Source organism: Netta rufina (assembly GCF_964035555.1).
Source record: "Netta rufina genome assembly, chromosome: 20".
NCBI classification, from domain to species: domain Eukaryota; kingdom Metazoa; phylum Chordata; class Aves; order Anseriformes; family Anatidae; genus Netta; species Netta rufina.
Window position 1 is genome coordinate 7,656,709 of NC_140144.1, and position 12,785 is coordinate 7,669,493.

The 12,785-nt window shown below is 47.3% G+C and overlaps 1 protein-coding gene across 1 annotated transcript in view; it reads left to right on the top strand.

Moving 5' to 3' along the window:
• DDX31 (DEAD-box helicase 31) overlaps nucleotides 1-11,593 on the top strand; it is a 47,079-nt gene extending 35,486 nt beyond the window's left edge. The window contains exons 19-20 of the mRNA XM_084299247.1: nucleotides 1,423-1,603; nucleotides 11,173-11,593. Of these exons, the coding sequence (XP_084155373.1) occupies nucleotides 1,423-1,603; nucleotides 11,173-11,323 (332 nt within the window). The 3' untranslated portion in view covers nucleotides 11,324-11,593. The remainder of the gene's footprint in view (nucleotides 1-1,422; nucleotides 1,604-11,172) is intronic.
• Nucleotides 11,594-12,785: the final 1,192 nt, after the last annotated feature.

Sequence of the window (12,785 nt, forward strand, 5' to 3'; positions counted from 1 at the left end):
TGGAGCGAGAGCAGGTTCATATTGTTCCTTTTGAAGAGTTACACCTTTTCATAGCAGGTGAATTTGACCAATAACTTTATGCAAAAAAAACAGGCAACAGGAGGAGGTTGTTGAGTGCATTTGAGCTGGTTTATAAGCCCTCAGAGGGATGGCCTTCGGCTGAGACGGTGAGACTAGGTGTTTGGAATTTAGCATTCTCTTTTTGGGAAAACACAGGTCTCTTGATGTTCAGATGCCTCTAAAAGAGTAACGTTGTGAAATTGGGAAGAAGGTGCAAAAAACTCAATCTTTTCTTCTCATCGATTGGGAAAAGGAGTTCGCTTTACTCAGTAAACAGAGCTTTGATGGATTCCCTGGGTCCTTCCAGGAGCTGATCTGCTAAAATGACATTTTTATTACTGTTCATAAACTCCAATCTCCTGCTGCTGCCAAGAGATTAGACATAAGCTGTGGGCAAACTTGCTGGTCCGGTGGCTCAACAGGCAAGGGCAGGAGAGGTTAGAGTTTAGAGCTTGCTGCTGCCAGGAGCTGAGAGGGAGAGAGAGATGAAGGTGGTGGTTGGAGTGAGGGCTGGGGGGGCACGGGAGGTTTAGCGAGCAGAGGAGCAGTCGGGGGATTGAAGGGAGGCGTTTTCTGAGCTGTCAGGTTTCCTTGCTGAGAGTCCCTCCCTATTCCCTGTAGCAGGGAGGACAACCTGGGTGTAGTTAACGTGACGGGTGCGTGGAGGAGCAGTGGTAGCGTTCGTATTAGTGGATGATTGTCTTTAGAGCAATGAGCCCTGAGGGAAGGGCATTACAGGAATATAAAGATGTGAAAGGAAATTTGCACGCTATTCTATTATTTTTCCCTTCTGAGAAGGTGAGCTCTGTTCTCAGTGTGATGATGAGTCAGGAAATCCATCTGGCTCTCAGATATTTATAAGGGACTATCTAGTAACTGGTGAAAAATGCATGGACTACTGGGATTGTAATATCAGAGGAGCCTTCCTATGCCACTTCCATGCTTCTATTTCCTTCTCTTCACCCCTGTATCCTGCTATTCCCTCTCTCCCCCTTTCTGCTGCCATTTGATGTCAGCAACTCTTCTTGTGAGATGTGCTGCAAGCATCACCCTTTCTGGCAGAAGGGGCATCCTTACAAGAGGCAGACCTAAAGCAACTTCATGTAGCATTGTTTCAGTTCCTAACCCTTCTCCACCACCTTTCTTCTCCTTACGGACTTGTACCAGTACAGTGTACAACCTTCACAGGTTTTTAACATGCCAACCTTATCCACCAGCTGCTGACCAGAAGGTGTCCCAGAGGACAAGACCGATGTCCTTTCAGCTGGAACAGCTGAATCTTTAAGTGTATATATATAAAGATGCAGTAGCAAACAGAATTCACTTTTTTTTTTTTTTTTTTTTTTTTTTTTTTTTTCCCAGCACTGCAGTCTTTCGTTTGTGCCTACGCTGCCTATCCCAGAAACCTCAAGCATATCTTCCACATCAAATCTATCCACCTGGGTCATATGGCCAAGAGCTTTGGCCTGAGGGACGCCCCCCAGAACCTGACTGCTCTTCCAAGCACTGGCTCAAAGAAGAAAACCAAAATGAGACCAAAAAGGTAGGCCAGCTTGACATTCTCAAGCCAAGGGATGCCACGTGTCAATCAGTGGTACGCTTTGCTCCCCAGTGTTCTTGTAGTTGCTCCATGTGATTGTTCCTGAGAGCCTAAATCATGTTGAGTAAGGCTTAGTTCGCATTGTGCTCTGAGCTGTTGTTTAATTCTTCCTTTTTTTTCCTGAACGGCTTTAGAGAGCCTAAAAATTACATTTATTAAACCAACTTGGTTGAAGATTTGAGTGGGAATTCAGTTTAAAAAAAAAAAAAAAAAAGGAAGAAAAAGAAGAAACAAGCAGCTCACTTTGTAGTTTGACTTCTGATAAGATGCTCTGTTTTTGAAGTAAGCTGTTAAGCGTGGAGAAGCGCCTACATACACTAGCCTGGGTTTTACTGCACCTTTACCAATTTCTGTGTACTTGAAACACACCAGTTCCTACAAGCAGAAACAGCCTAATTCTTATTTATTTGTACTTCAGAGCTACCTTGAAGGATATAAAAGGGCACAGGCAGTGTTCCAGAGTGAAGCATGAGACTTCCTCTATATTGGAGTGGTTCTCTGTCTTGCACAGGTCTTGGTTGCTGTAGAGTTTCAACAGCAGACTTGTGGCCAAGCACTTCCACAGTAGAAGCTGCCAGGTTTTTCTATTCCCATTCCCAATTGCACAGACCTACACAGCACTGTGATCCCTGTCTCAGGAACAACTGCAGCAGCAACTCTTCACCCTCAACCCCGTTGAGGGGAAAAAGGCTCTCAGATAGGGCTGTGTGCATAATTGCTTGCTGTTGGTTTATGGCATGGGGCGATAAAAGCATCAAGAAAATAGAAGAGAAATGAATATTTTCACTCCTCAAATTTGAATTTGACCATCCTACCTATTCCTACCTATTATGAACGAGGTACCGTGGCTGTTATTTTATCTCACAATGTAGTTTCTTCCTTCCCTCCGGGCCTTGACAAATACCAGTTCTTCTCCCCTCTTTCTTACATCTGTTCCGGTCTTCTGGGTGCTCCTTTCCTGCATCAGGAAACTGAAATTCCCTGACAAATCTGGAGGAGTAGAGCCCCAAATGCTCTCCTCTGCTTGAAATGGAGCTGAAGATGCTCAGTACCTCTGATCCTAGGTGCTCGGAGTTGCTTCCACAAGATAGATAGTCCTCCCTTTTGAGATTATATCTTCTATAGCACAACGGCAGACTACAAACTTCGGGCTTGCCTGTAAAATCACTGCAATAATTCAAAGAAGGAAAGATCTTTCTTCTGTTCTGGTAGCAGTTGTGATTCTTTGCATGTAATTGTTGCTGCAAACTCCATTAGCAAATGTTAACCATGCAATTAAAGCACTAATCCACGTAATTGTTCCAGGCTGGTGACATCTCTTGCACATGTATGTATTTGGGGAGGGGAAAAAAAATAGGCAAGGGGAAGGGGTTTTAAAATAAGAAGTTGGAGACAGCATTGTCCTGCTCTGCGAAGCCACCAGGGACAGAGCACTGATCTGCCTCCTGCTTCAGCTGACCCTCACCAGCAGATGGGCAACAGGATGGGAATGCCCCTGTGAGCGGGGGATTTAACGGAGCTTTATTTCAGGAAGAATAGCCTGATTAGCCGATAAAGAGCATGTAAGATGGTATGGGGTGAGCTTTGATGTCTTGCTGGCCCAGCAGGGTGTCAAGCTATGACTGACAGTAGCGTGTCACAGGATTACTTGGCCTGCAACAATGCCTCTCTCTGTTCCTATGATGTTGCTACTCTGTTAGAGCTACTTTTTCCCTTGTTATGCACCTCTTTTAGACAGCGTTCCTCCTCCCCAAGTCTTCATCCTATTATAGTACCGACAAGCTCAAGATACAGTAGGGCGTTTATGCACAGGACGCGTGGGGTTGGGGGATGTGGAGGTGTTAGAACAAATGGCCAGAGAGCGATTTCAAAGCTCATTTGCACGTGGATCACAGAGTCGCAGCTCAGGGAAAGTGGGCAGACTTTGCACAGGTTTGTCACGGCTCAAGCTCCAGGTTTCAAATCCGAGAGCATCTGGAAAGTTAAGACCCAGCAGAAATAGCCAAAGTTGTGTTCTGTGACAATTGTTCCTGCCTGTGACACTTGTTTCTAATTTATTTCATCTGCGTGTGCTTAAAAAAAAAAAAAAGAGAGAGGATATAGTAGTATTCATGTGCTAGCTTAGAGAAAAGTGAATATAGATTCAAATTCAGTATCTGCTAGCATAAATTCAAGATAGTGCTGTTAATTTACAGAGAATTGCTCGTGATTTCACAATGACGAGGCAGAGAGCAGAATTTAGCTTGCTACTAAAAGACAAATGGCCTTTAATTGTAAAATGTGAGGCTTGAAATGATAGGAGCAAAGTCACAGAGCAATCTTTTTAATTATATTTCTCACGTGATACCATGAGTGTTGGTTGTCGTATTACACATTGTCTCCAAACATCTGATACTTGTTTTTAATCAGGCTGCTCACTAAAGCCTCATCTCTCAGCACCTGCCCAGAGAATAAAGAGCAGGCCATCCAGGTTGAAAGCAGGGGTAAAGGTGATCATTAAATGTTTCCTTAAGAGGACAAAGAAAACTTTTCATTTCTTTTGAAGTCTCCTTTTGCGCTTAGTGCTTCCTCAGAGAGCCTGCCTGGGGAAGGTGAGGCAGGAAGATGTAGCAGCCAGGTGCGTGGTGACGAGCCCTGAGATGTGGACGCAGCCCTCTCCTGAATGCACACGTAAAACTTCCACGGATTTTTTAAACCTCTTTGTGCAAACCAGCTGCCCCCCCAGCTGTAGCAGTTACTGCAAAACCCGATCAGAAGATGGCAAAATCCTCTGCTCATGACTTTCTTGAAAGTTGAAATGCCGTATTTATATAAGAGGGGCACATCAACCAGATCCTGGATATTAAATTACACTACATTAGCTTAGTAAGTGCCTGGGCTCATGCTTTTACAGCCGGGTAGATGTAAGGAAGCTGATCCCACTTCCACTGAGGGATTAACTGTCTTTGGGTTGCTGCAGAGAAGCAGCATGCCCAGGAAGTCGCTGACACGCCAGACAGACATTTCTTTTGACTCTTTCACAATGCAGACGCCAAAAACCTATTGCTGTTCCACCCAGCCTCCCCGTGCTACTCAGCCTTTCGCACTGTGGATCAGCAGGGTTTTATGGGATTCTGTGGGGTGCTAATGGTCTGGTTTTTCCTTATTGATCTCTCTGGAAGGCTGGTGTGTGTCCCCGAAGGGTTTCACCGTAATGGGGAGTCACAACTTAATTTTCCTTGTTTGTGAACTCATGCTGTTACAAAGGAGAGAAATCCTGAAGTTCAGTGGATCCTGTGGAACTCATTGCTGCAGGATGTCTCTGAAGCCAGGAAGGCTCAGAAAGATGGCATTTATGTAGGGGTATCAAATATAGTCCTTGCTGCTACAGCATGTGCAAAAAATAGGAATAAAAATTAAGGTGAAAAGCCCCTCAGCCTTCAGAGGTGAAGTCAAACTTTAACTGATACAGGATCAAGGTAAGGTGTACAGGGTGCTTCTGTTTGAGGGGCTTAATTTACATCATTATTAACCCGGCATTGCTCTGAATATGAATATCATTATGCCTTTAAGGCTTTGGCTGCAAGATTATTGTACTGTTGCATTCTTCAGCATTAGTAATCGGACAGGTCGCTGGGAAATCTACCTTGTAAACCAGGCTCATCCTCTGTGTGGCTGGGTCAGCAGCCTGCTTTGGGTGAAAGCGAGTAGCCCTTCACTTTGTCCCCCTAGCCCACATGCCTGATGACATTTCTGAACTTCCTGGCGTTGACAATCTCGAAAAGACTGATGCTTCTGCTGACAGGGCTCGTGAACCAAGGCTGCAGCTGGGTCTCCCTGCACAGCAATTGTCTAATCATTAGAAGTAGTTTGCCTGCCAGTTTTTGCGTGCTGTTTACAGCTTTCCTAATATCACTTAATTAGTCAAAATACAGTTTTGGAATTCTGCCCAATAGGAATTTCACTTGGTTTTGGGCAGCCTGCTCTGGAAAGCCAGGCTGGAGCTCAGGTAAGAGCATGGATTCCTGCACTGGAATGCAAACGGACCAGAAATTAGAGAAAGAAGTAAGGCTGCTCCGAAAAGAGAGCTTGCCCTCACTCGGCATGAAGGCAGTTCAAGGACACTGATGAGTCCTGCTTAACACATCACGATGTTACAGAAAGTCCTCTTATGAAGTTAAAGTTTTATAGTTGTAAAATCCACGTCGTTGTTATCTGCATATAGCAATGCCCTTTGTTACTGTCCCATCCTACCATGGCTGCAGCACGGAGCCTTTGCTCCATCTTACAGTGAGCAAATAGAGCTTACACATGGAGCTGGAAAACCTCAGTGTCCTTTAGTACACACCAAGAAATGAGCAGCTTTCCCTAAGTGAAATATATTCTGGCCTTTTGGCTGGGAAAGAGCCTGAGCAAGAGTCCTGGGAGGCTCCCAGTGGTGCTTTGATCCTTATTCCATGGGGTGAAGACCAAGGTGTTACAGTGGAAGTGAGGCTGTGGGGTTTTGTCTCTCTGTATAGCTGAAATACAGCTGACTTCAGGAGGTGTACGATGAGCATTACTGTTTAGCTTGTCCTGGCATGAATGCTTTGCTCTGACTACGAAATAGCACTTGATGCTCGATATGACTAGGAAATAATTATCCTCGTTCTTCTCAACTAGTGTTTACATCAGCTGATAAGAGTACCTAGGCCATCTGTTGACTTGTCGAGTGAAGTATAGGATTGCTGATGAATTTCTTGCCTCCACTCCACAAAAAAGCAGCAACGAAAAAACCAGCCCAAATAGGGTTGCGTTGGCTGCAGATGGTTCATCTGACGCTGTAAGTAGACAAAGCAGGTGTTGCAGCAGCCTTGGCCCAGAGGTAACCCAGCTCTGGTGCTGGCACAATTTCAAAGCTGTTGGAGATGCTGTCAGGCAGATTGATAGCGAGATCCATGATGAAATGCTTTCTGATAAATGGAGCAACCTACCTCAGTCTCCTCCAAAGACACACCGTGAGTTCTGGGAGCGTGCAGCAGAACTTTCTGCTGCCTTCCGCAGCTGGAGCAATTTGAGAACCTTTGGTTGCTGCAGCTGCTGCACGTTGGTTAAAGGTTATCACGCTTGCTGCGCTGCATCGCAGCAGCATTTCACACAGCTCAAGACAAAGGAACAGCCAAGGAGAAGTCTTTAGGAAAAACCGTGCTGACCGTTTAGGGAAAAAGAGTAGCAGAGATCTTCTGAGCCACCGTATGACATCTGAGAAACCACGCGTGTGTGTACACTCCTCTGGGATGCAGGAGCTTTGAGCTCAGAGGTCAGCTCGCAGTTCAGCTCTGTAATGAAGCAGTGTGTCAGTGTAACACATGCTGGAATTTGGGAATGAAAATGGAAAGTGGCTTCAGATACTCATGCCTTTTCTTTGTCACTTGGTCCTTGCACGCCTGAGAGAGTCTTCACGCCCAGCATCACGGCTTCCTACTGTAACAAAACTCAGTCTGAAAATTAGCTGGTGAAAGTGATTGTTCGTACAATCTTATCAGTAATGCTTGGGGGACGACTGGGATGCTGTATAGAAACAGAACAGCTCATGGATGCTTTTCTTCCTCATCTGTTCATGCCTTGGAGCTTCCACAGGTTCTCGGCTATGTTGAACTTCCTCTAGTCTTATTTTAGTTCACTTGCCTTGTTTTTCTTTGGCCGTGTTATCGCTACTCCACCATTTTGTTGTTAGTGATTGTGGGGTGCAGCGGATGGTGCAAAGCCATCGATCACCCAAAGTGCACGGAAGTCACAGCCTGCGTGTGTTGAAGGCACGTTGTGTGTGAGCTGGGGGCTTCTGCGGTGGGTTAGTTTCACGTGGCAGAGCAGAAGACAAATGCGGAAAGAACAGAGGGGATTTCACTCTCATCATCTGCATTGCATTTACTTTTCTTTTTTATGATGCAAACCAAGATTGTCTGGATTTTTATGATATTCTTGAGCAAAGCAGTGAGTTGGGAGTTAAGGGATCAGTAAAGACCAGTCCAGAAGCATTTGGGTTTCCTTGTGAGGTGAAGGTTTGGGCAGCACCAGCACCTCTGCTGATCGCTGCGTGGGAGGAGGGACGGGGAGCGGTGCTCTGGGAGTGGCTCTGCAGAGGGAGGGAGAAGGAAGCTGAAGCAGATAAAACAGGGAAAAAGAACGTTATTCCTTTCCTTTGCTGGACACTTTTTCTCTCCCTTGTTTGTTCAAGAGGCTTCTCTCCTGCCTTTTCATCTTCCAGTGCTGTATTTAGCAAAATTTTCTTTTCTTTTTTGAGAAGGGCAGAGGTTTTATGTCTTTAAAAGTTTGGCTCTGGGCTGGTCTTTCCCAGTCTTTGAGGATATAACAAAGTCATCTGAGGACAGTTCCTCTGTTTCCTTGTTCCGTGTCTCTGTGCTGAGGCTCTCCGTACCAGCTTTTCTGAGGTTGCGACTTAATTACAGGTGTGCACAGGCAGCTGGAAGCTTGGGTCTTTCCTTCCTTCCTGTGCCTCCATGAGGAGGAGGGGAGCTTCCTCAGACCGTACCGAGCAATTGCTGGGTGCTCTGCCTTCCCTCTGTCGCTGTGCAGTTCACCTTTCTTACCTAGGTGATGAGGTGATCTGAGAGACCTTGGGGTGACCTGGTGTCATCCTGTACCTGGGGCAGAAAGTCCGAAGCAGCGGTTGGGTCTAGGGCTAAGCACTGGCCTTGCAAATGAAGGGCTGATGTGTCCCCCACTCGATAACTCATCTCAGTCAGCTCCTCTGACTGCTTACCAATTCTGCCTGGCTTTTATGGGAGTGCAGGTACCCCATACCTAGTGTAAAAGAGTATTCATTGGTACCTCTGCCTGGCATCCAGTATGTGACAGCTCCAAACGCCCAGTGTGCTGGCCAGTAACACAGAGAAGTGAAATAACTTGTGTTCGGGGTCAGCTTCCTCCTGACGTGCATCGGGGCTGTTTCATTTTCTGAGTTATGATTCCTCTATTCCTGTCTTGTTTTCCCCTAGCCAATAAAACTGGCCATTTTCTCCTCCATTTGAACATTTCCTTTCTCCTTGAGGCCCCGCTGAAGCCTTGGCGCTGTAGCACATCGGGATGGTCAATCATTAATGAATCTTTTTTTTTCCCCCGCGAGTTCCCCTTCGCTGCAGTGTTTTGTAGTTCCCCACCAAAACGCCGCCTGTTGTGTTTGGAAGGAGGGATTTAAAGGGCTGTGGATTTCTCTGCCCGGTATCAACATGATGTGTTCTCATTAGGGCTCAATACAGCGCGATACCTAGACATGAGATCACAGAACGAGATGCTGACAATCCGGGTGTTTATCCACTGATGGGAACATGGGTTCTGTCTAGGCTGCAGATGTCTTACGTTTACAGCCTTCCTCTGAAGCTTTTTGCCACGGTACCCGGTATTGCCACTCAGCTCTCCTCAATTAGCATCGCAGCAGCCTTGGGCAGCAGGGAAATACAGTCATCGGGGGTCAGGAGGTGGGAGGATGGACACGGAGGACAAAGAGGTTAAACACTTTGCCCAAGGATGCTCACAGTGTGAGTAGCGAGGTCTCAGCTCTCCTGGGCTTTGTCTCATAACCCCAGGGCGCCTTCCCTTGTCATCGTTAGCTTGGTTCCTCTGGCAGGGCCCTAGAGACTCTCCCCAGTTGAGCAAAGAGGGGAATTTACAGCTTTACAGCAGCACAGCGAGAAGAATCTGGGCAGGGATCCTGACCTGGCGTGCTGTCACTACAGGCTGTCGCTGTTGCCTGTGGCTCTTGCACCTTGTGGTTAAGCAGGGCCTCGACAGCTGTGATCAGCACAGGTTTCGCAGCACAGCTCCATTGATTTTTGTGGCCCTTGTTAGAGGGAGAAACCTCTCCTTTCCCTCCATCCTTCTTTTCCCGCATACAGCCGATCACCACGCCAGGGGGTATTGATTTACTAATTGGGCAATGATTTCACCTGATTGATAATAAAGCATCGGACAACCTCCCTGCTGAGCCCAAGCTCAGCCTGGCAGCTACGGGTGGATTACGGGTCCTTTCCCTGTTGTTAATAAACTGATCTGTTGCTTGGTAACCCTCGAATTACTGTAGTAAATGCTTGGAGACACAAGGAAAGTGTCAAATAGAAACTTGGCCGAGTGATGGAGGGGACTGAGCGGAGAATACAGCTGAAGATCTACACCACAAAGAGCCTGGATCCTAAATTAGTGAGGGAATGGAGACCACACCAAAGGAAGCAGAGTTTTCTTCCGCTTGTCGTGAAGGCTTAATCTGCCAGGGAAACCATCGTACAGAGGTGATCATTACACCATTCTTCCCATCCTTCTGAGCCTTCCTTCCAAACCCAGTGCAGCCGTGAGACCTACACGGGGATGGAAAGCAAACTATGGGAAAGGGGGCAAGCAAATATGCCAGGGAGCCAAGAGTTTGCTTCCCTTCCTTCTTTGCACATTTGGCCTAAGGAATGACTTCATCTGTTGCTGCAGCCAAGAGTGCTTTATTCTGTGGTCCCCAGCACGGTCATGGGCACCTGAAGGAGCCGTGAAAGGCTGTGCTGTGAGGCTGCAACCTTTAGGACTCCTGAGGCCCATAAATTACCAGAACTGCGTGCTGGAATGGATATGGGGCTTCTGGTGGACTCCTTCATTGTATTCAGAGGGTCAGATAGATTTCTGGTCACGTCTGTGGAAAATCTTGATGTCTGTTACTGGTCTTTGCAATAAACTGGTGAGTGGGGCGTGCAGACACCAGTAGCTGTGGATGCTCCCAGGGCTACGGGGACACTGTAGGGTCCTGCGCTCAGGAGACTGCAGGTCAAGCAGTTAAGAGAGGGTGACAGCAGCAACAAGGATGAGATTTGCCCAAGGTCACAGAGCAGGACAGTGGCAGAACCTGGGGTGGAAAACTGCTGAGTGGGTTTTTGTATTTATAGCTGGCAGTTTCGGGCTGCAGGGAGATCCATGTTGGAGTTCCGTGGCTGGGCAGAATGCAGCTTTGCAAAAGCTGGTCCTGGTCTCTGGAGAGGGGCTGCAAGGTGCATGGGATGTCTGCAGGACAGTGCAAGAAACGAGTCTGCTGGTTTTACGCTCGTGAAATATTTTTTTGTTGATCGCTTGTTTGGGGTTTTTGTGTTTTCAAGGTCTGGATTTAAGCTCTGTTTATAAAACGTTTCCATTGTTCAATGTCTTAGGGCTCTTAGGCTTTTTTTTATTATTATTATAATTTTCAAACTGCTGTGTCACCTAATTCATCAGCCTTCAGCGCACAACCTTTCCTCATTCTCCCCACCACCTCTGCAAGAGCATTTGTACAGAACAAAGGCTTGCTTTTAAAAACGGCATGATATTTTGCCACCTTTGCGAAAACCTGTCACAACAATATCTAATTTTGCATGAGACAGAATTTCAAATCAAGCCTCAAGAAAAGGAAGCTGTTCTCCTGCTAATGCGCAAATGTCACTTTCCGCAGCTGTAAAATAAGTAACCCACCTAGCAGCGGTTCAGAGAGGAGGAAATCTAATGCCTGTTCTCTTCCCCCTGCCCAGGTCTGACCTTCTCAAGAAGACCCACGGCAAACATCGCCTTGCTGAGATCTTGCGATCTGAATATTCCAGTGGGATGGACACTGGTGTATCCAAGGTCAAGAAGAGGAAGAAAAAACAGAGGAAACCTGGCAACCAGCAGATTCCAACATAAGCCGGGACCTTCCACTCATTTGCTGCAAAACCTGCTTGAGTGCCTCAGCCGGGGGTCAGGGTGACCTGCCAAACCGACTGACGAGCGTTTCAATTTATCAGGCAAATATGGGAGGGATCTTGGGGATCCTGGCCTCCTCCCTCTCACTCCATTCGCCCAAATGGAATGGAATCCAGGCGTGTCCTGTCGCACTGCTGCAATTAAATGTAGCTTCCTGACGATGCATTGTGTTTCTAAGGTGTATTTTGCAAGAAAAATAAAAGAGGTTAAATACGGTTTTCAGAAAAATGTTATGTCTGTGTAACCTTGAAGTGAGACGTGGATGCTTTGCTGTCTGAAAGACCTGCAGAAACACTCTACGCTGTGTTTGCTTACTTATTTTTAATCAGCAGAGCAGTGGCAGAGGTGTTCCAGGTGCAGGTTTCAGAGGAGGCTGCTGCTTCCCGTGTCGCTATTCAGGGAGGCACTTCTGCTCCTGCTGCAGGTAACAGCCAAGCTGCTGCCACCCTGTCCTTTGTGCGGTGGGGCAGGATCTGTCCCTGGACACTGATCGTTAGTCAAATGTTGCCAGCTGTAAGGAGTCTCCCTGATTTCCGTGAAATCGGTAGGGCTCTGGAGAACTCCTCGGTGTAGTGACACATGGTCCCTTTGGGACAGAGCTCATGGGCACAAAACTTCATGTCAAAACTCCTCCGAGTTTGGGAACAAACGTTGTCACTGGGGGAAGCAGCCAGAGTGGAATCCAGCAATCTCCAAACTTCTCCTTGCCTGCAGCGTATTGTCATACCTAATTATGAAATGCAGAATATGTATGAAATGTCTCACCTCTCTGAACATTAAAGCCTTTGCGGAGCCTTGCTAACGTTTGCCAGTAGTCACCCAGGCTTTCAAGGTTCTCCCTGCGTTAGCTCGGCCTCGCGCTGTGCTTTTTTCAGCACGTCGTGAGCTAATGGCTTTCACTTCGTGCTTTTCCCCCTTTTTCCTTCTCATCAGAGAATTTCCACCGCTGAGAAAAGGAGGCAGCGTGATGCCCCGTGTGCCAAGCTGGGCACTCGCTCACCACTGCCCAGCACGTGAAGTGAAAGCTGAACTCAAATGGGGTCGGTGGCAGAGCTGAGTTAGCAGCACGTGGAGCCTGGGGGGGAGAGCGGGTGCCCTGAAGGCCTGCGGGTGACCTACAGGGCCCCCCAGGACCTACAGGTGGGCACCCACCTCCCCGTGCCTCCTCCAGCCCCCGAAAAGCTCTGGGTCTTCCTCCAGGGAAGGCACAAAGAGCAGCCCGCCTGCAGCCCAGCTCGGGCACGTTATTTAACACAACAGCAGAAAGGGCTCAAATCCCGTAGAATCGTGAGGTGGTGGAAGGGGGAAAAGTGGAGTGTAAAAAATAAAAATAAAAAAGAAGTGGAGGTGAAAACAAAATCACTTTGTGAGTACAAAACTGGGGGCACCGAGTAATGGGTTG